At 38.3% G+C, this 23310-nt stretch overlaps 2 protein-coding genes across 2 annotated transcripts; both read right to left on the reverse strand.

The window, feature by feature from the left end:
• Positions 1-4166: 4166 nt before the first annotated feature.
• LOC115961685 lies at positions 4167-6350 on the reverse strand. Its single transcript, XM_031080622.1, has 2 exons — positions 5460-6350; positions 4167-5240 (listed from the first exon to the last, which is right to left on the reverse strand). Exons 1-2 carry the CDS (start codon positions 6348-6350, stop codon positions 4167-4169), a joined length of 1965 nt encoding a protein of 654 aa, XP_030936482.1.
• A 5095-nt stretch (positions 6351-11445) lies between these two features.
• LOC115960277 (protein ABC transporter 1, mitochondrial) lies at positions 11446-21592 on the reverse strand. Its single transcript, XM_031079074.1, has 8 exons — positions 20945-21592; positions 20357-20582; positions 19723-19875; positions 19356-19514; positions 18260-18419; positions 15612-15721; positions 13715-13831; positions 11446-12090 (listed from the first exon to the last, which is right to left on the reverse strand). Exons 1-8 carry the CDS (start codon positions 21469-21471, stop codon positions 11692-11694), a joined length of 1851 nt encoding a protein of 616 aa, XP_030934934.1. The 5' UTR covers positions 21472-21592; the 3' UTR covers positions 11446-11691.
• Between the last annotated feature and the right edge of the window lie 1718 nt (positions 21593-23310).

Genomic DNA, 23310 nt, shown 5'->3' on the forward strand with positions numbered 1-23310 from the left:
TTTTTAAAGTTTATGCAAGTACAATCATCTCGTCCAGGATTATGGACGAGTTTTATATACATTTTCATATTCAAAACTAAAGGGGTTTTTGGACGTTGGTCGTCCACCCTCAGAATTTCATGAAAGAAATGAATACTTCTATTTTTACTTCCATTGTGTTTGAATATATATGTTTCCAGCTTTATGTATGAAATTTTTATTTTCATCAATGTGTGGTTCGTCCATCTAGGAATTCACTTCACCTCGTCTTGGGCATGGGGGTGAATTTTATTACATCACCAAGAAAGTAAATTAGTTCCTTTTGGCTAGATTTTTCATTATTCCAAAATTATGGACGATCATTTTGTCGTCCTTGATGATTAGACTTTTTAGCGATTTCTCGTCCAATGTAATGGATTGTTAAGCTAGTTTTGAAGTCTTCGCTCGTCCGCGTCTTGGACGAACACTTTTGGGAATTCATCTCGTCTTGAGGTCTAGACGAGTATTCCCTTTTCATCTCGTCCTTTGTTCTGGACGGATGAAACTTCGCTTTATTTTCAGCTTATTTTTCATCTCGTCCTATGTTCTGGACGGATGAAACTTCGCTTCAATTTTTAGGTTAGGTTTCATCTCGTCCTATGTTCTGGACGGATGAACCTTAGTTTCAATTTTGGGTTAGGTTTCATCTCGTCCTGTGTTACGGACGGATGGACCTTAGCTTCATTTTCAGCTTAGGTTTCATCTCGTCTCTTGCTTTGGACGGATGTACCTTTTCATCTTTCCTTTGGAGGAAAGCTCATGGACGATATGTCCTTTCGTCCAAGGATTTCATTCGTCCATGCTCGCTTTCTTTTTTGCGGATCAATCTAAATGATCATATAAGGATTCCAATAATATACTTTAAAACAATATATATATTTGAAAACCCAAACTTATGTAATCATTCGTCCACAGGCATGGCACATGCTCATGAGCTAGTGCCTTATTGAATTAGAAATACAAACCAACTCATCCATGAATAGCACAAAAGTGAAAACACTAATGTACTTTCTAGGGGATTATTAAAATACTTAAAAACACTTAATAGTAGTAAACACTTCTGCTCGTCCGGATATCTCGTCCAAGGACACTGGTGAAGAGTCAGCACTTATTGATGGTACTTCCTGAGGTGCTTAACATTCCAAGGGTGTTCCAGCCTCCGCCCATCCAAAGCTTCCAAATAGTAGGATCCTTGCCTTTTGCAGTTGATAACCCTATAAGGTCCTTCCCAATTTGGGCCAAGTTTCCCGTAGGCCGGGTTTCTTGTTGCCAAGGTAACTCTCTTCAAGACGAGATCCCCGACGTTGAAACGCCTAGGCTTCACCATAGCGTCATATTGTCTTGCCATGAGATTTTTGTACCTTGCTGTCCTCTGTTCTGCATCCATCCTGACCTCGTCCATAAGGTCAAGGTTAAGACGGAGCTGTTCCTCGTTTTCTTCAGTTTGATACTTCCTCACCCTGTGGCTCGTCATGTGTACTTTTGCCGGTATAACTGCCTCGCTTCCGTAGGCTAGTTTAAAAGGAGTTTCTCCTGTTGGAGTTCTCGCTGTCGTTCTATAAGCCCATAAAACACCTGGTAATTCATCCGGCCATATTCCCTTTGCCCCTTCGAGCCGAGTCTTGATGATCTTCAACAAGGATCGGTTCGCTACTTCTGCCTGGCCATTGGCCTGTGGGTGGGAAGGTGAGGAGTAATGGTTCTTCATTCCAAGCTGTTCACAAAATTCCCTGAAAGGTGTGTTGTCAAACTGTCGTCCATTGTCAGACACTAGTACTCTAGGTACTCCGAATCTGCATACAATGTTTTTCCAGACGAAGTTCTTGACATTCTGCTGCGTAATTTTGGCTAAGGGTTCGGCTTCCACCCATTTTGTGAAGTAATCTATTCCCACCACCAGAAACTTCATTTGCCGAGTTCCAGTCGGAAAGGGCCCCAAAATGTCTAGTCCCCATTGCGCGAAAAGGCCAAGGGGCCATCATTGGCGTGAGATATTCTGCTGGTTTTCTGGGAATATTGCTGAAGCGTTGACATTGATCACATACTTTGACATATGCTTTAGCATCAGCTTGGATGGTTGGCCAATAGAATCCGCTACGGATGACTTTATGGACGAGTGATCTGGCTCCCGAATGGTTCCCGCATGCTCCTTCGTGAACCTCCCTCAACATGTAATTTGCTTCGTCTGGAGCCAAACATCTTAAGAGAGGCTGGGAAAAACCTCTCTTGTATAACACCTCGTCCATAAGCACATACCTGGCTGACTTGACTTTGAGCTTCCTTGCTTCGTCCTTCTCTTCTGGAAGCCTTCCGTCCTTTAAGTAGGACACTATTGGGGTCATCCAATTTCCTTCTCCCTCTATCTGCATCACTTCTGGAAGGTCTATACTTGGCATGTAGTGTACACCATCTATATCGTCCAACGCCTCATTCGCAGATGCTTCCTTCGCCAGAGTATCTGCCTCCACATTCCCTTCCCTTGGGATTTGAACAAAATCTGCTTTTTTGAATTTCTTCACAAGGCGTACTACCTTCCTTAGATACTTCTTCATTCTGTCTTCCTTGGCTTCATATGTTCCATTGACTTGGCCTATGACCAGTTGAGAATCTCCCATGACAAGTATTGTGTCTGCTTCTACAGATTTGGCCAGTTCCAACCCCTTTAAAAGGGCTTCATACTCCACTTCATTGTTAGTAGCCTGGTATTGCAGACGGGCCTTGTATTTCAATTTGTCCCCTTCCGGCGACTGCAAAACAACTCCTATTCCTCCAGCATATAATGTAGATGATCCATCTACATGGATGACCCATTTGTTGTACTCTCCTTCCCCCAGGTCTTCGTAACTTGGAGTGAACTCTGCGATGAAATCTGCTAAGGCTTGAGCCTTTATTGCATTTCTCGGTTGGTACCGAATGTCGAATTCGCTAAGTTCAACTGCCCACTGAATCAGTCGTCCTGCGGCTTCCAACTTGTTCATTGCCTTCTTAAGCGGATGGTCCGTCATGACATTGATGACATGAACTTGGAAGTAATGTCTCAACTTCCTAGAAGCCGTTATCAGCGCAAAAGCCAATTTCTCCATGAGCGGATATCTTCCCTCTGCTCCTCTGAGTGCCCGGCTAGTGTAGTACACCGGTTTCTGTATTTTCCCCTCTTCTCTGATTAAAGCTGAACTTACGGCGTGTGGGGACACCGCTAAGTATAAGTACAGTTCTTCTCCTTGCACGGATGGACTTAATAATGGGGCAGTTGTGAGATAGTCCTTCAGGTCTTGGAAGGCCCTTTGGCATTCGTCCGTCCACTCAAATGCCTTCCTGAGGACTTTAAAGAAAGGTAAACACTTATCTGTGGCTTTCGAAACAAACCTGTTCAAGGCGGCAACTCGTCCTGTGAGGGATTGGACTTCTTTGATATTCTTCGGTGGCTCCATGTTCAATATAGCCTGGATCTTGTCCGGATTTGCCTCAATTCCTCTTTGCGAGACCATGAACCCCAGAAACTTTCCCGACGATACTCCGAATGCACACTTGCTTGGGTTCAACTTCATCTTATATCGCCGAAGTGTTTCAAAGGTTTCCTGTAGGTCGTCTAGATGGCTTCCCTCGTCTATGCTCTTCACAAGCATGTCGTCGACATAAACCTCCACATTCCGTCCTATTTGTGGACGAAACATATGATTCACTAACCTTTGATAAGTTGCCCCTGCGTTCTTCAAGCCGAAGGGCATCACTTTGTAGCAAAACAAGCCTTGGCTGGTAATGAAGGAAGTTTTTTCCTGATCGGCTTCATCCATCTTGATCTGATTATATCCTGAGAAGGCATCCATGAAGCTCAGCAACTGATGGCCAGCAGTAGAGTCCACCAATTGATCAATGCGTGGCAGAGGATAACTATCCTTGGGACATGCTTTGTTCAAGTCAGTGAAGTCTACACACATTCTCCACTTTCCATTAGCTTTCTTCACCATCACCACATTGGCTAACCAGTCCGGGTAATAGACTTCCTTAATGAACTTTGCCGTGGTTAGTTTTTGAACCTCTTCCTTGATTGCCTTGTCCCTCTCGGGAGCGAATACCCTCTTCTTCTGACGGATAGGCTTAAAAAAGGGGTATACATTCAATCGATGAGTGATCACACTTGGGTCGATTCATGGCATGTCGTCATGACTCCATGCAAAAACGTCGATACTTTTTCTCAGGAACTGGATGAGGTCTTCTCTTGCCTTCTCCTTCATACCTGTTCCAATTCTGGTAAATTTCTCAGGATCATCTTCTTGCAAAAGAACATCTTCCAACACTTCCGTGGGCTCTGCAATAACTCTTCTCTCCTCGATGCTCATTGTCTGCATCTGTTCGTCCAAAGCCATCATGGCTAAGTAGCATTCTCTAGCTGCCAACTGATCTCCTTGTGCTTGTCCTATCCCGTACTCCGTAGGGAATTTGACTGATAGATGGTAGGTCGAGGTTATCGCCTTCCAACTATTAAGAGTGGGTCTTCCAATGATGGCATTGTATGAAGAAGTACAGTCTACCACGAGGAAATTGACTTCCTTGGTTATCTGTTGCGGGTATGACCCTACCACCACTGGTAATGTAATGGTACCCACGGGCTGCACCTTCATTCCTCCAAATCCTATCAGCGGCGAGCATACTGGACGAAGTTGATCTCGTCCAAGCCTCATCTGTTGGAAGGCGGGGTAGTACAATATGTCTGCTGAACTTCCATTGTCAACTAACACTCTTCTGGTTGTATAATCTGCAATGAGCAGTGTAATGACGATCGCATCGTCGTGCGGGTGATGGATCCTCTCAGCATCTTCATCGGTGAAGGAAATGGTTGGCTCGTCCATTAATCTCGTCCTTGGTGGTCGTCCAGAGAGCTGGACATTTTGTACCGCTTTGAGATACGTCTTCTTCGACTTGGAAGATTGCCCCATCGGGTTCCCTCCAACGATAATCCTTATCTCTCCAAGTGGGGGCCGGGATGATTCCTCCATTTTGCCTTTCAGCTTCTCATCTGTACGATCCCTTCCAACGAAGTGCTTCAACTTTCCTTGCCTGATAAGGTTCTCAATTTGCTGTTTTAGGTCATAACATTCATCCGTGTCATGCCCATGGTCCCTGTGAAAGCGACAATATTTGTTCTTATTGCGCTTGTTGGGATCCCCTTTCATCTTCTCTGGCCATTTTAAAGAAGGATCGTCTTTGATTTGCATGAGCACCTGATTAAGTGGAGCGTTCAGGGGCGTATAGTTCTGGCTTCTTCCCATGGGACCTGTCTTCCTGCCATCTCGTTCCTTCCTATCTTCCGTCCGTCCCTTCTTTGGACGAGGGGCTTGTTCTGAGTGTCGAGCTGGGTGCGCTTCCATCCTCTCAGCTCTTTTCCTCTTCTTGGCTATGATTGCATCTTCTGCATTCATGAAGTTCTGAGCCGAATGGACGAGCTCGGCCATGGTTTGAGGCTCCTTCTCGTATAGCTTGTGGATAAATAAATCCGAATTAATCCCATTGTGGAAGGCTGCCAGTAGAAGCTTGTCGTCCACCTCGTCCACGCTAAGGGCTTCTCTGTTGAAGCGAGTGATGAATGACCGCAGGCTTTCGTTCTCCCCTTGTTCTATGGTCAGTAAGCTGGACGAAGAGCGCTTGTGCCTCTGTCCCCCGATGAAATTGTTAACAAACAATTTGCTTAACTCTTCGAAAGAACTTACGGAACTTGGGGGGATTTTACTGAACCAAACTCGTGCCGGGCCTTTAAGGGTAGTAGGGAAGGCTCGACACATGATTTCATCAGGGACCCCTTGGAGGTGCATTGTCGTCTTGAATGTTGCAATGTGATCAAAGGGGTCACGCGTCCCATCATACGAGTCCAGGGAAGGCAGTTTGAACTTTGATGGTAAGGGGTGGCCATTGATGGAAGCCGTAAAAGGAGAATCTGTTCTGTGGACCAAATCTTCTATAGGATTAGTTCTCCTCATGTTCTCCTTCATCTCCTCCATGACTTTCTTCATTTGGTCCATCTCCTCTTTCAAGTGTGGCACTACCCGTGAAGTGGTGCCTCTAAACTGGCTTCCAACCTCAGTATTCTCTCTGTCACCATGGCCTTGTGTCTGTCCTGCGTGTTCCTCACGTGTCTGTCTTCTCTGACTGATCTCCATCCTTAACTCCTGGTTTTGGCGAGTCAATTCCGCCATTGCAGCCGCCATGGATTGCATATTCTGAACGGATGACGTCTGCATGACTGGTGCAGATTGGCGATCACGCTGGGGATCACTTGAAGCGCCTCTGCTTCCCTGACGGCCAGGGCTAGTAGCCCTCGACCTGGTCCTGACCATCCTAACCCTTTGTCGCGGAAAAGAAAGTCGCAAAACAACCTTCGCTATTCCCCACAGACGGCGCCAACTGATATCGCTCCGAATCAGTAAGGTGGATGGCCTGGCTTCGGTGGGCTATCGAAACGGTTGATGGCCTGCAAGGAAGGAAACGCAATCAAAGAGGAGACCAGAGAAGACCGGTCGAACCCCCTCCGATGGAAAAGTTAGTTTTGTAGAGAAGGAAGGTCCAAGTATTTTGGAAAATTGTCTGAGTGAAAATCTTACCTCTGTCGGGTTCAGACCGGTCCCTTATATAGGAGGCCTGGGACGGTTACTTGTCCAATAACCGTCCCAGGATTTGTGGAAACCAACAACTCCGGAGTTAACTACCTCAACGGATATAAAATTGTAACCGCTAATCGAAGTTAACTTATTCGAAGGGTTTGTTGAGATAGTTGTGGATTTAGTTGTTGAAAGTCTAAGTGTTGAGCTTCCGTCCGTCTAGCGTAGGACGGTTTGGTTCGTCCAAGGATATCTAATGATTGTTCATGGACGAACCTAATGGACGATCATGTCTATCATGGAGGACAGTTTATGGAGTGGTGCTATTATTCATAGACGCTTCTTCTTCTTCTTCTGGATAAACTCTGGGATCGACCTGCGTTGTAGGATCTGGACGAGCCCTTTGGACGAGCTGGAGATGGAATTATTTTCCGCTTCTCTATCAGGGGGTATTTTGGTCATTTTTAAGTTTCGAGGGTATTTTGGTCATTTTTTGGGTTTCAGGGGTATTTTGATCATTTTTTATGTTTTAGGGGGTATTTTGGTAATTTTTTGGTTTCGGGCGTATTTTGGTCATTTTATAGGTTTTGGGAGTATTTTGGTAATTTTTAGGTTTTAGGGATATTTTGGCTAGTTTTTGGATTCCTAGGGGTATTTGGTCATTTTGTAGGTTTTGTGATTATTTTGGTAATTTTTAGGTTTCAGGGGTATTTTGGTCATTTTTTAGGTTCTTATTTTGGTAATTTTTAGGTTTTGGGGGTATTTTGGTCATTTTTTAGGTTTTTGGGGTATTTTGGTCATTTTTTGGGCTTTTGGGGTATTTTGGTCTTTTTTTGGGTTTCAGGGGGTATTTTGGTCATTTTTTGGGTTTCAATGGTATTTTGGTCATTTTTTGCATTTCGGGTGTATTTTGGTCTTTTTTTAGGTTTCAGGGGTATTTTGGTAATTTTTAGGTTTCGGGGGTATGTTGGTCATTTTTTGGGTTTCGGGTGTATTTTGGTAATTTTTTGGGTTTTGGGAGTATTTTGGTCATTTTTTGGGTTTCGGGGATATTTTGGTCATTTTTTAGATTTCATGAGTATTTTGGTAATTTTTTGTGTTTCAAGGGTATTTTGATAATTTTTAGGTTTTAGGGGTGTTTTAATAATTTTTTAGGTTTCAGGGGTATTTTGGTCATTTTTTGGGTTTCTGGGATATTTTGGTCATTTTTAGGTTTCGGAGGTATTTTAGTCGTTTTTTGGGTTTTGGGGGTATTTTGGTAATTTTTGGGTTTTAGGGGTATTTTGATCATTTTTGAAGATTTTAAAATACTTTTGTCATTTTCACTTTAGTGGCATTTTGGTAATTTTAATAATTGGGTAATTAGGTGAGTTGGGGTTTACCCATAATAATTGGGTTGGGTTGGATTTGGGTTAGAAGCAATTAGTTAAATGAGTTTTAATGGGTAAATGGGTTTTATATACCCAACCCAATTATGAGCACCCCAAACCCACCCAAACCCGCCCATTTGCCACCCCTAAACTCAAGCAAGCGGCAACATCAAGTTGCAAACCCAACTGCCTACAAGTATAGAGAAGTAATTATACCACCCTACACTCACTTAGCAGCACACCATTTATAATAAGAATACAACTTGAGATAGACAGAGAGCCAAGCAAAACTACCTAGATACAATTTTTACACCTAATCTGTCACGCATTGCCTCATCCTGCAAAAAACTTGTTAGGCTTATAATTAAATATGGGCGTGGCTTCTGTCTAGTGCCTCCAGTGCATTTGACTCGCTGCAATCATAACACATGTTTGAAAATAGACGTGTGTCATGATCGCAGCAAATCCAGTGTCACAGAACACTGGACAAAAGCCATACCCATTAAGCATAACCCTTCATTTAGTATTATTTAAAGTTATAAGGCGGTGTATGAAAAGTTATATGAAGTGTAACTTAATCCTTATCCCTATATGTTTAATTAATTGTTAAGTTTTAGTTTTCGTTTGTTTTGAAGTAAAATATTTTCTTATTTTCAAGTGTTTGTTTGCAGGAAAAATGTGGTCAAATTTGTAAAATATATTTCGTTAACTGTAAAATCCTTTATAAAAAATTGTAAAACATTTTACAAAAATAAACAGTGGCTTCCCTTACCCCATTTGGTGGCTAGGTAACCAATTTGATGGGCTGGGCAGCCTATGCCAAGATCCAGTGGCCGAAGCCGTCGTTTTGATGACTGGCACAAGAGGTTCGATGGCTAGAGCTACTATTCCAAGTCTTCCGTCAACTGATGCTGGAGGTCTGATAATGAAGCCATTATTTTGATAGCTAGAGCCACAGATCCGTTTTTCGGTGATGGTAGGGTCACTAGAGACACCACTCCGGTGATGGTCACTAGGGATTTTTGTTAGGGTTTGTGCCCTAAAATCCAATTTATTGGCATTTTATAATTAAATTGTTTAATTATATGAGACTATTTGTATATGAACTAATTAGACATTATCATAGTTCTTGAGATGCATTGTATGTGATTTTGTTACAGAAGATATAAATTACAAGTTCCTTGTAAACTAAAAAATGTTGTTCGTAGTTGGTGATGAAACTGAACATTTCATTTGCAAAGACTATAACACATTAACTAAAATGGTTTGTCTTGATCATGGAAGTGAAGACTTTTACTTGATGTATTGATGCGTCTTAAGTGTGTAAGACACATTGAATTGGATTGCTGTAAGATTAATTATTTAATTAAGAACTGTCATATGAATAATAAATCTCATAATTTCTATTTTCATAAACTCTCAATCCTAAGAGGATTGTGAACCCGATCATGAAATATAAGTTATTTTGATATATCAATAGTGAGATTTAATTTAACGGTCAAAACCTCAGTATGTTGGGTAACCGCATGTAGTGTTGAGGGAACACATATTTTCAAAATGGAATCCATAATTTCTTTCCATAGAGACGTGAAATATCCCATTGAGATAAGTTTAATGAGAATTGGTTATTCAAGGCTGGCTACTTTAGTAAAGAGTTAATAAAATTTATATTTAATGAAATTAGATTTCATAAATATAAATGACTAAAAGATTAAATCGGTGACTCAAGGAATAAAATAGTTATATACAAAGTGACAATTTATTATGACTTTGTTCACTATGGATATTTCATGGAGAGGTCAAATGATACCATATTAGAGTCTTGAGATATAATTTATTAATAAAACTTAAAGTGCAATTTTATTTCTATAGCGATACTTGTTATATAATTAATGGTAATTTTGGGCTTGTCAAGAGTTGACAAATAAGCCCGAAGCCTATTAGAGCTGGAGCCTTATTTGTCCCTTTAGTTTCATCCCAAACCACATATTAAAACCCAATTGGACTGGTCCAAAAGACTAACCCAATTAGATAATCATTTGTTTATTTAATAAGAGTTATTAAATAAAGTAACCACCTAAGCAATTAAAACGTACGTATTGAACAAGAACATACGTAAGAATTGATTGAGAGACCACACATCTTGAGCATCATGTGGAATTGGGATGAAGATCGAAGGTCTTCTCAAGTCTTGTTCTTGAATTTCACTACACCAAGCTACGCTTTCTCTTCTTTATTTTAGAATTCAAGGATATATGTTATCTCTCATAAATGAAGTAAATTTTTGTGTTGCTTTCACAGCTTGTTTCGTATGAGATGCAAAACTATTTTTTTCCAACAATTTTGTCATGCACTTATATGCCATACCGATTCTCTATTCACTGAGCAAGCTCTATCAATTAATTCAAAGAAATATGTTAAAGAACCAAGATTTTTCACACGTTAAAAGTAATGAGTTATATTTGTTATAACACCGCTTTCATATTTATTACTGAATATTCTTTTTTTGCTTACTCTTAGTGATCAGTCTTCACAACTTTTTCTGAGCGAGTTACCCAAAAAAAAAAATCCATTCGCCATTAGGCCCATTACGTTTCTTCTTTCTCTATTTTTAGGCAACCCAAAAAATAAACCATTTATTGGAGAATCTTTCTCTCTTTGCGTGTATAAAGGTGAAGCTAGCTGTCTCAATTCACAAACCCATATCTCATCCACGTGAAATTAGTGCACTTTAATCGGTACAGTGACTAATAAATATAATGGTCAAATTGACTCAGTTTAATGTATGTTTGGATACCGTTTATTGCTGAAAATTGAAAACTAAAAATACTATAACAAAATAATTTTTAAATGTATGAATAGTATCATAGGACCCAAGTTAGAAGTTATATTTGCTGAAATAGGTACTTGTAGATTTCCTGAACAGTGCACAAACCCACCCAAGGAAATGCAGACAACAACGCAAACGCATTGCTATCCAAACCCACTCTTAGAGAGAGGCGTAGATTCACAAGTATCTCTCTTTGTGTGTGTGTTAAAGGTGAACCTATCAGTCACAATTTCACAAAGCCATATATTATTATTATGATAAAATTATCCACGTGCAAGTAGTACACGTTGGTATACTTTTAACAAGAGCAAAACTTAGATATTATTTCTTAGATTCTCATTTTAAAATTTTGTTATCTGAATATTTTCTCTTGGGATGGAAGTGTATTTTTTAATTAAGTAGTTATATGACTGAATCTTAAGAGAGGAACCTAAAGAATAACACCTAAAGTACTGTACCTAAATTTTGTACTTCAAGTAATTTCCTCATACATTGACTATTTAGAATTTGCTTATTTTGTTGAAACTGAGAACTTTTTGCTAAAAATACTGTAAATAAAGGTAAAAATTAGCTAAAATAATACAGTGAAACGTATGAATAGTACTAAAAATAAGTTGAATAGTAAAATAAGTTGGTAAAAATAATCTTTGCCAAATAGCCACATAATTGAAAAGAATTATGGTAACTTTAAAAATGACCTGTCTTGCTCTTATTCTAGCAAAAATTTATCGCTATGGGTGAACTTCTACAACCTCTCTCCTCCATTTTTTGGAGTAACAAAAACGTTCTTTTGGGATGCTCACAAAGCATAAGTCCATCCAAGAATTATTACATATAAATGAATAATACAATATAAAGGGAAGAAAAAATGTTCATAAGCCTATGAAGAACTTTGGCCACTTGACAAGATCTCACCATCTTCTTCACCAAATTGATATTGCTCATAAATTTTAAGCAATACTTCCCTACATGGTACAACAGCCCCAAGCTTGACACAAGCCAAGAAAGCGCCTGAAAGTTTCCGATGAAGACTGTACACTTCATCGGGTGGTGGCGTCAGCCTGTGCTTAAGCATTGTCGCCCCAAGGTTTGAGACACCCTGGGTAATATTGGTGGAACGGAAGTCATACCCACCAGGTTTTGCGAAAGGCAATCCCACAATAAAACCGGCTTGAACATGGGCATCTAACATTATGTCCGACTCCATTCCTGTGAGAAACCCAAGTCTTTTTGACATCTCGATGACTGCATCTGCATCACTGTTGGCACATGCAATTACCTGATCAAACACAAACATGAAGAATTCAGGAAAATGGAGCTAGGAACACAAAAGATATGGTATCTAAACATAAGTTGGCAAAACTCACCTTGCTTCCAACGTAAGTTTTGAGATATCATTTTATCACATCCTTAAGGCAGACCACCATAATTGAATCGAAGTTAGAAGCAGCATTGTTAATCCAACTATCTAGCATTAACTTTATGGATTCTATTGCAGTCAATCAAGGTATGATGTTAGTGTAAGAATGGCTGCCAATCTGACTTGGCTCACTATGAAATATCACCAAATTTCTCAGAGCCATGTACGAGATAGTATTGGGATTGCCAGACAGTATCTGCCCCCCTCTCACATGAGGGTGGGTGCCATGATTTCCTGCCAAGTAGGGGCACTAGAGGACTAGAGGAGCCCTCTAGTGCCCCTACTTGCTCCTCTAGTGCCCCTACTTGCCAGCATGAACCTATCTTGCTAATTTTTACTTTATCCTAATACAACCAAGGTGGAACCCTCTGTAGTTCCCTAAGGCTCTAGAAAAGGGATTTGTCATGGAGGGTGAGAGACAGATTTTTAAAAACAACATTCATGTCCTATCCATTAGGACACGGACTAATTACGTACTAGCTATTAAGACATTGTGATTATTTATGACAATTCCACTTTTAGATAGATAAAATGAATTATTGAAGACCACGTAAAACAATTTTAAATGCACATGCCTTCACACAAACACATGCGCATACACACACGCGCATACACACGCATATACACAGAGTCAGTTCAACAAAGTCCTAATCCTAATTGATTGGGGCTGCTAAAGATTCACAAAAGAAAATTATACATGTGCAACCAACAAAAAAAAATCTGGAATCATTGCTATTAAGGGATAAAGGAGAATGCTTAGCCTTCGTTTGGGAAGCGCGTTTTGTGCATTTCCCAACGAAAGCGTTTTTTTTTTTTTTTTGGTGGGTCCGTGCATTGTTCATGGGACTCACAAGTACCTTCATTCAGCAACTTTTTCTTTAAAACTAGGTCCTATGGCACTATTTACACATTTAAAAATTATTTTGTTACAGTGTTTTCAATTTTTAGTTTTCAGCAATAAGCGGTATCCAAAGAGACCCTTAGTGCCCTATTAACTTCAATGGATTCCTTTGCAGAGAAGTGCGCCTGTATACTTATTACTGTTTCTCCCTCTCTTTTTCTTTTTTTTGATAAGTAATCTAAAATTTTATTGAAAAAGAGAAGTACTATATGTTCAAGATGATGAACACAGAGTACTTAAAGCGGTTATAATCATATAAATTAGAAATTCTAACAGTGTAAGAAATAAAAATAGATGTACATTGCGTAAAACCCCAAACCCAAGACCAAACAAACAAAGTCTGCATCAGCAATGACTACACACACAACATATTAATGTTTCTCCCTCTCACTATACTATGGAATGTTTCTAGATAAATTATTAAGGAAAATGTTATAAATGTTAATCACATTAATTTTTTGAGGAAAGAGAAACCAATAATCAAAAGTTTGAACCTCAGTAAAGGGACATGCAAGAGAAGATGAGCACAGATAAAGATTTGAGAACAAAAAGTAAGCCAAGTGTAGAATAGAGAGAACTCACCATTCCTAAGTAGTCATCAACAAAACATTTAGGGTAATCTCGAGCTGCTCCAAAGTCAATGAGATTGATTAATTTTGTCGCCTCATCATACAAGAAATTACTCCAATTAGGATCGGTCTGCACTAGATCAACCACAACATAGGCAAAGACAAAAAGAGACCACAAATTAGGGGCCAAAATCAGCAGTTTTTAAAAAGTGTTAATGAAGTATAGCAAAGAAACAATGAAGTAACAACCATACTAGCCGTACGAAACCATGCAAGTCAAGGAAAACAGATGCCTTCATGTTGATATTATTAAGGATTGAATTACAGAAAATTTCCTTTTAAATTTTTTTTATACAAATAGTAAATTTTCATTCAAAGACAACAAAGACAGAACCCTAGAAAACGGGAAGCAAACAAGAGCCCAACAAAGGAATTACCATCTAAATTTACAAAGAGCTAAAAATCAAAGAACAAGGAAGATTCCCAATATCCCTCGGCCATTCAAATAAGGATGTTAAAAATAATGGTCACAATTGAAGCACTTAAGTCTCCACTCTTATAAACGTCCTAGAATTCCATTCTCTCCGGTGGAAACCTCCCTTAGCTGTAAGTGTCTAGTCACCAGGACCCATTCTTGTTCTTTACAAGTCTGGTTTGACTAGGGCTTTTTTTCTTTTCTTTGTTGATAGGTGATAAGACTTTATATTGAATGAAATGAACATCGTGCTAATGATGATGAACACTCTGAACATGAAACTCAAGAGCTAAAGCTAACAGAATGCTTAAAAACTCAGGAATGGAAAGACATTGCGTAAACCCCCAAATCCAAGCCCACTGAAACAAAGTAACAAATAAAAGAGATTTTAAGAGATCTAAAGGAGTAAAGGTCTCTCCTTATCTTCAAAGGAACGAGTATTACGTTCCTGCCAAACTAACCACATCAGACATGCTGGAACCATATTCCAGGTAGTGGAATGGTGCTTCCCAAACCAATTCCTCCATGCAAAAAGAAGAGAACTAACCGTCTTCGATATCACTCATTGGATCCCAAACACCTAAAAAACTTCACTCCATAAAGCATGAGCGAACATACTATGGAGTAAAGATGGTCCATAGATTCTCCATCATAGCAACATAAGTAGCACCCATTGGTTTGACTAGGGCTCCAAAACCTAATAATCCAAATCAATCAAATTTACATTTTTTTTTCTTATTTAATCAGGCCAGTTGAAGTTCCCACCCCTTGATTAAAATTAACTAGGCACCAGCATTTAATTCGACCAAATTGTCCTTATATATTCAAACCAATTTAGGGATATATTGTTGACTTCCCAAAAGACAGGTCTTCCCCATTTTTCGTGAGGCAAAAGCTTCCAAATACTTCACTCTATGTCTTCTGTGTCCACCAGTGCTTTCCATTGGAACAGTGATTTCAAACCTGTAACTGATCAGGCCATTTCGACATCACTGACAACAACACAGCCTTCTGCTTTTATAGACCAATCAGAGTTGACCCCCAGAATTTCTGATTGCCTCAAAAGGTTCAATATACATAAGGAAATTATAAATCCTAGGGCCCTAATTAAGAGAAGGGGGGGGGGGGGAGGCAATGTAACTAGGTTTTCCTCCTAGTCTTGGCCTCGCACTTAATTATATTACATTATACAATCCAAGAACTCCAAACTATATGAATGGAGTCTCATTTTCAGATTAACATTAGCCAGCATAGCTATGAACAATCTCGGTAATTGATAGCAAATGCCAAAGCCACTCCTGAAAGTGAAGTAAAATAGATGCATATGGAACTAAGTTACAGAAACACATACAGAATATAAGAGGGAGGGGGAGGGGAAGAACAACAAAGACAAAAACTAAAGAAAACTTTATCAGAAACCTAGAAAGGAACATGCCTGCATGAAACGGAACACAAACAACTCCATCAAAGTAAGCTCCAGCAACTTTTCCCCAATATAATTACGAGTTTTCTGGTCTAGTAATGCCACTTTATCAATCGGAATTCCTGAAACAATGGAAAATCAATCTCATGTATTCAAACTCAACCAATGATAAAAAGATTCATTTCTTTACTTTTTTTTATCAATTAGAATTTCTGTAACAAGTGAACATCAATCTCATGTATTTGAACTCCACAAATCATAAAACACATTTGTCAGCAACATAAGAGTATGATTTTTTTGATAATTAACAAATTTTATTGATGATTACCCCTTCTTAAGGGGATAGTAGTAAAGAATTGAAAAAAAAAAATGTAAATTACAGTTAAAAGGAAAAAGAGTCAATAAAATCAATAAAGTCCCACATTATATGAGCCCTTGTACAAATTTCTTACAAAAGACAATTTTAAATGAACAACCAAAGTCCTACATCTTCAAAGGTATGCCGGTTCCTCTCTCCCATACTGTCCACATTAAACATAAGGGGGTGAAATTCCAAACACTAGAGGAGTATTTACCAAACCAATTCCTCCATCAACTTAGGAGCTCAAACACAGTTTTTGGCATTAACCAATGGACCCACAAGGCCAAAAATAGAGAAAGTAAAATTCCATAATTCATATGCTGTCACATATGCAGCAACAGATGATCCACAAATTCACCACTACTCCTACACATGCAACACCATTCTGTCATAGAATTCCTTTTTTCATGAGATTGTCACAAGTTGATATCTTCCCCATGCTACGGTCCACATAGAGATGCTAACTCTTTTTGGGGCCTTAACACACCAAATGCTTTTCCAAGGGAAAAGCCCATCACCAAAACCTATCAAAGCCACATAAGTGACATAACATGACCTAGCATCAAACTGTCGGTTACTCATCAAATTCCAACTCATACTGTCCAGTTCCTCGCTATTTGGGAGACTGGAATACAAAATGTCAAAGAACCAATCTTCTGATTCCAACTTCCGATCTTTAAAGTCACAAATGAATACAATGTCCCAGGAACTTGTCATCTCCTCATTTTGATCTCTTAAGTTAGAATGAACTGAAGTATACATGTTTGATGAAATTATGTACAATTCAAAAATATTTCTTTTAAAGAATAATTAGTACACCATTAATCATGCCAAAACTTCACTCTTTTTCCATTCCCTACATCAAATTTCATAAACTTCATAACTCTATCCCAACCCGCTCTTATTCCCCTCCATAAGCTGCATCCGCAAGCACTTTGTATCATCTTCATTGACCATTTACGCCATGCTTCCCCATATTTCATCAAAATCACCATCTCCACAAATGAGTATCTTCAGCCCCTACCACCAAATCCACTTACCTAACAAGGCACGATTAAACGTGCCCAATTGGCATACCATTAATGCTACATTACCAATAGGAGAGCACACAGTAATCCAGTTCAGAAGATGAAATTTAAATCCATCACTGCCTCCATTCCAAAGAAAATTCCCTCTATAAATTCTCTAATCTATTAGCTACAAACGTGGGAATCATGTCGAATTGGAAGGAATACTTTTTAGTAATGTCAACCTCCCCCTTTTTGGCAATTTCAACCACTTCCACCCCAAAATTACACTTCCTTTTCTCCAAGATGCGGTTCCACGCAGTTCTTGCCTTCAAGGACAAACCCAAAGGCACACCAAGGTGATTCATTGGTATGCCATTAACTTTACACACAAGGATTTAACCATTTCATTGATGTGACCCACCTCCCATACTAGAACGATTTCGTGTTTGCTCATACTGACTTTCAATCCTATCACAACTTCAAAACGAATTAGAACCATTCTAACATAAAGGATCTACTCCATGTTTGCATCACAAAGCAAACTAGTATCATTTGCAAATGGTAAATGAGAAACCATAAGTTTGTTGTTAGTATCAATTCCAACCTCAAACTCAGAGATGAATCTCCCATCCTTAGATCTCAACATTCTAGTTAGTACCTCCATAACCAAAATAAAAGGCAAAGTATTACTTTGCCATAGACCCCTGAAGCAGTTGAAAAACACTGTTGGCGAGTCATTTAACAGTATTGAAAAAGGTATGTAGTCGCATAAAAATAAATCCAAAGTCTACACCTATCACCAAAGCTCATTCTCTCTATCAAATGGCATGATCTTAGGCATTTTCATTATCTAGTTTGCAAATAATGTCTGGTAGTCCTCTTTTGATACAACTATCTAAACATTCGCTGGTGATGAGGATAGAGTCCAGAATCTGCCTCCCTCCCACAAATGCATTTTGAGATCCTGAAATTAAACTATCTAGCACCAACTCAGACTGTTAGCCAACACCTTTGCTGCTAACAGTTTATAAACACTCCCAATCAAGATAATAGGCCAAAAGTGACGCACAACTTTGAATAGAAAGTAAATAAATACTTTGTGGAGTCATAAATCATGTTTATGAATTTTAATCCATAAGTGGATTTTTAAGTGGTTCAAGCTAAATTTTTTTGCTCTTATACATCTTGGAGTTTGGACCATTGAGAAGCATTGATAAAGCTTTGAGTTGAGAATGCACACACCTCATAATTGAAGCAAGAAAATAAAATAAAGGACATGACATAATTACCAGAAACAAGCTCCGTAGTTAAGACTTTCTTCCTTGAAAGATTGTCCACAACCAAAGGAACATAAAACCCCTCTGTGCCTGACAGCAGATTACGGAACCGTTTTTGATTTGCCGCCTCCAATTCATAGTCACATTCACGTGATAATTCTTCCTTAGCCACCTACAAAAATTCCAACATAAGCATGGATTTTTAACTGTTCAACACATAATTCTTCATTTTTATTAGCTTCATCCAGCATCCCCACGAACCAACCTCCATCCTATGTCATTCAGTAGAGGACTAAGGGCATGTTTAGTAGACTGTGATAGGTATTGTAATGTAATAGTTATTCCTATGGTTTAGGTATTCTTTAGTTTAGTTATATTTTTATTACAAGGAATAGTCATTCCTTATGAATAGTCATTCTTCAAAATGAGGAATAACTATTCCTCTTTAAAGGTTGTATTAGTTATTCCTTAGTAAGTGCAATAATTTCAAAACTTAATATATTTCCAAATAAACAAACTTTCTATATACATCTACCAATTATAAAAATAAAAATTCATAAAAAATAACACATATCTCTCTTAAATTTTAAAAAAACAATTTTTAAGGAGATATGATTGTATGAGTAAGATATTTCCTAAAATAAATGTTAAGTTTCATTATAATGTTATAACTTACAACCAAACTAATGAATAAGTTTAGTTATTACATTACAATACACTTTATTACTAGTAATAAAGATTACAATTCCTGTCGTAATCCTCATTCAGTGTACCAAATATACCCTAAGTGTCGAACTCATGTGGCAAAAGAGAGGGAATGGTATGGAACAAAAGAGTGTATACTGTACTGAGAGCTGGTGTAGCAGAGTGCTAAGATTTTGTAGGTAGATAAATATAATCATAATATGCCATGAACTTTGTTGGTGACTTTAAAGACTCAAGGGGTCAGCAGGAAAAGACAAGATAACTGGGCTTTATGAAGAATACTAAGTTGTTTGAGCCTCTCAGAAGTTTGCATGCTCATGAATATGGTGTTGAAGGCTGAACCGCACTTGGAATAAAACAATAAAGACATTCATATACATATAAGTGCAGATAGATTACAAACCTTCATAGCTCTGTCAAGATAAAGTCCTTTTGGAATTAGATTTGTATAATCTAAAAGAAGTCTCACGTTCTCTATGTCACTGTCAATGCTATTCGCAACACCAGGGTACTGAATTTTCATTGCCACTTGCATACCATCCTTTGTGACAGCCCCATGCACCTACAATTGTTATAAAACTGTGAGGCCAAGAGCAGAAACATTCTGAACAGTATAGAATTAGATGAGAACTGTTGATACCCATCATCCACCATCTTTGTTCCTTTTCCTGTTTCAAAGGTGGTTGGATGACACTATACATGGGATGGTTATTGAAGGGTAGCATTCAGTGAAAAAATAGTACTGATAAATGTACTATGTCTCTCATCACCTGGCCTATGCTTGCAGCAGCGATTGGTTCATAATCAAAACTAATCAATTTTGATGACCAGTCAGGACCTAACTCTGCATCCAAAACTTGATTAAGCTGGCTCCTTGGCATCACATCTGCACCTTGTCGGACAATATCCAGAGCAGCCAAGATCTACATGGAATTGAAAGATGCGAAAAAAGAAAACATAGCAAAACACTTATTTTGTATTTTATTTTTTAAAAAAGTACAAACTCTAAGCTTTGTGGGCAACAAAATAAAACATAATCAGTACAAATAAAGCTCCCCAGTATGAATGTAATTGGTTTGACAATGATCATAGTCACCATTTTTTAGCAGAAGCCTCCATAGCCTAGTCTAGATGGGATAGGTTTGATACCAGACCTATATCCTAGTAAAATTAAAACAACTGACATCCCATCGTTTGCATAGGAACCTAGCATTTATTCATGTAACAGTAATCTTCAAAAATTAAATCTTATTATAGCACAACCAATTCTAAAGCCATCATTTTAGCTTACAATGGATGAAGTAATTCCTTTTTCTTCGTTAATATTCTACGCACACATTAAGACACAGTCATTTAATTTGTCCAATACATACATCGAAAAGAGAGAGACAAGAATTAGAATACCGGAGCAGGGACAAGGGATTCATCCTGTATACTCAACATCTGGCCAATTTTAAGTGCAGCTCCACGCATTCTGCAAAGCGCAAGGGCCAGACGCTCTGCATTTTTCTCAGACAGGAATGGAGACAGTGCACTCTTCTTGTCTTGCGAAGGTGGTGTCCCATAAACAAGCCTCTTCGCTGATTCCTGAACCGTTCCCCAGGCAAGACCAGCTCCAAGACCAGCAAACCTTTTTTTTCATCAGTTAAACATCAAAGTTTCAGATTTTGATTTTGATTTTTTTTTTTGGTTAAGTCAGGAATTTGCAAAAATCATACAACAACCAAGCTTTAGTTCCAAATCTTGAAGTTCACTATGGGTCCTCAATAGATTAGTCAGGTCTACCTCGCGCGCCATTCTATTATATCCAAAGTCATAGTCTCTATTACTTTTCTACTTAACATGTCATTTTCTAGTTTCTATCACTTCTCCAAATGTTCTTTTTGGTTTTCCATTCCAAGTAACTCTTTCTCGCTCTACTCTGAATATACAAAAAGCCATAGAATCGTAGAATACAAATAAAAAAGCATTAAAAAGAAAAAGAGCACTGACCCAAGAGCTCTGGAAAATGGGGTGGTAGGAACTCTCCTTTCCCTGGGTTTCCTCCTCTTGAATGGCACCACTTCCATTTTGGCATCTTCCTTGTGAGGCTCACATTCTTTGACCAACCCATCTCTGACATCCAAATCCTCCGCTACAGAAGCTTCCCTTACATTGCCATTATCATTATTATTATCATTAGTAATACTAATACCATCACTGTCAATAACCGACGGTACTCCTTCTTGTTTTTGTTGATGCTGTGTTGGGTCTGAGGAAGAATTGTCAGAGGTGGTGTCGAAGTAAACAACAGAATCGAGTTTGGAGGAGGAGGAGGAGGAGGAGGTAGGGTTAGGGAGGTGGCGGACCCTGCCCTTGGTGAGACCAGATAGGTCAGTGGCGGATACAACGGCTTTCTTGATTAGATTTTGGAGATCGCCATTCTTGGCGGCTTCGAAAGCTTGAGAATCCTTAGCAAATTCCTTGGCGATTAACGACACTCCGTTCACAATTCTACTGGCATCCTTCAAAAAACCCATAAGTAACAACCTTTGTTTCTAAATCTATTCTACTTTATTCTAGTACCCCATCATGTCTTTTCGATTTTTTATTTTCATTTTTCTCTTTTTGATTTGATTTTTTTTTTGGGGTTTGGTTTCAATTTCTTTTTTCCCTTTTTTTTTTTTGTTCATTTTACATATATAAGCAAAATAAAAAATAAAATAAATATCAACGTATAAAATTATTTTGTTTATTTTTGCTTTGACTGCTTTTCAGCCGCCCAAACCAAACTCCCACTTTTTTTAAAATTTTTATTTTTAGAATCAACCAAGATTAGGGTTGTAAATGACTAAATAAAAACCTCACTCATTTTTGTTGGTCTATAAACAAACCAAGTTTAAACCTTAATTTGTTTAGGTTTGTTTAATAAACAAACCAAATCCAAGCAAAAGAAAAAAAAAATTGTTCATGAACAGGCTCATAAACAATAAAGCTTGTTAAAAAACAAGATGAGCTTAAGTTGTTTTATAGAGCTTGGAAATAAATCTTATAAAAAATAAAAAGTTCGGTAATAAATTCGATATGATCTTGAAAAATAAACTCATTTCTTACTAAGTCTTTAATTAATTAGGAGTTAGGACCACATATTTAAACCAAGGAAAATACTTAGGTACTCTTGGAGTATAGAGAAATGGTGTTTCCTTCTCTCATATTTATAGTGGACCACACTATGAATGTGAAAGGAATGAACACCATTTACTACCGTGCTCCGGGAGTACCTAAAAACTACTCCTAAACCTAAATGACTTGATTACTTAATATGAGCTTGATAATGTACTTCTATTGGATCTTGAACTCAAAAGCTTGATTTGAACCTTGAGTTTGAGCTTGAGCTCATTTTGACTAATGGATCAAGTCAAGCCAAGTCAAGCTCAAACTGGGATGATCAAGGGAACTGGGTGCTTGGGTTTTCTAGGAAAATTGGGAGTATTACTAGCTATGTGGCAGAGTTGTGGGCTTTAAGGGATGGGCTTCACCTGTCTATTGAAGAACCATCTTGATGTGGAAGTGGAACTTGATGCTAAGGTCATTGTGGATGCGCTATCTACCAATCAGCATGTAGACCTTCCTTCGTCTCCCCTCATGGATGATTGTAAGTTCTTGGCTACCAGGTTCAACCACATTCAGTTCAAGCACTGTTACCGTGAATCAAACAAATGCGCTGATGGGCTTGCTAGGATAGGTGCCACGCAGACTGATGATTTTCTGGTCTATGATAACCCCCCTGTGGAGCTAGAGAGTAGCTTTAGTCATGATTTGAATGGATTGTATTCTATAAGACGTTGATCTTCTTCTGTGTTATTTTCTTAGTTTTAATGAAATTCCTTTTCTACCAAAAAAAAAAAAAAAAGCTCAAACTCAAGCCAAGTTTGAACATTTTACATTTGTTGTCAAGCTGAGCTTGAACATTCAATACTTGAAAAAATTCGACTCATTTACCAGCCTAACCAAAATCTCACCTAATACAAGAAAAATAGTTTTTGAAAAATGTTTTTTTTATAAGTATAATTTTTTTTAAATGTTTTAGGTCAAACAAGGGAGATTACCCATAAATAAATAAAAACAAAGGATTAAACATTTTCTAGTTCCTTTTAGTAATTTACACCTTTAAGCTTATAATTTATAGGTGGTTTCAAATTAAATCCTATATGTTCACAATAAATTTCAATTCAAACTATAATCACGTTGAGTGTGAAGGTTAATGGAAAATGCTTAAACAAATCGACATTGTATGGCATTTTATAATAATGTTTTTTGTATAATAGGTATGATGTTATTTTTCTAAACATCTTCCATTTAATGACATCACCATAAAT

Source organism: Quercus lobata, chromosome 9, assembly GCF_001633185.2.
Source record: "Quercus lobata isolate SW786 chromosome 9, ValleyOak3.0 Primary Assembly, whole genome shotgun sequence".
Classification (NCBI taxonomy): Eukaryota; Viridiplantae; Streptophyta; class Magnoliopsida; order Fagales; family Fagaceae; genus Quercus; species Quercus lobata.

Excerpts from the sequence above, each read along its gene's own strand:
- LOC115961685 (XM_031080622.1), bottom strand. The coding sequence starts at position 6,350 with ATGGTCAGGACCAGGTCGAGGGCTACTAGCCCTGGCCGTCAGGGAAGC. Across the intron at positions 5,241-5,459 it reads CTCAAACCATGGCCGAGCTC|GTGCTCATGCAAATCAAAGA; the intron begins GTCCATTCGGCT and ends CCACTTAATCAG.
- LOC115960277 (XM_031079074.1), bottom strand. The coding sequence starts at position 21,471 with ATGGGTTTTTTGAAGGATGCCAGTAGAATTGTGAACGGAGTGTCGTTA. Across the intron at positions 19,876-20,356 it reads AATCCCTTGTCCCTGCTCCG|ATCTTGGCTGCTCTGGATAT; the intron begins GTATTCTAATTC and ends AATTCCATGTAG. Across the intron at positions 19,515-19,722 it reads CTGCTGCAAGCATAGGCCAG|GTGCATGGGGCTGTCACAAA; the intron begins GTGATGAGAGAC and ends TAACAATTGTAG.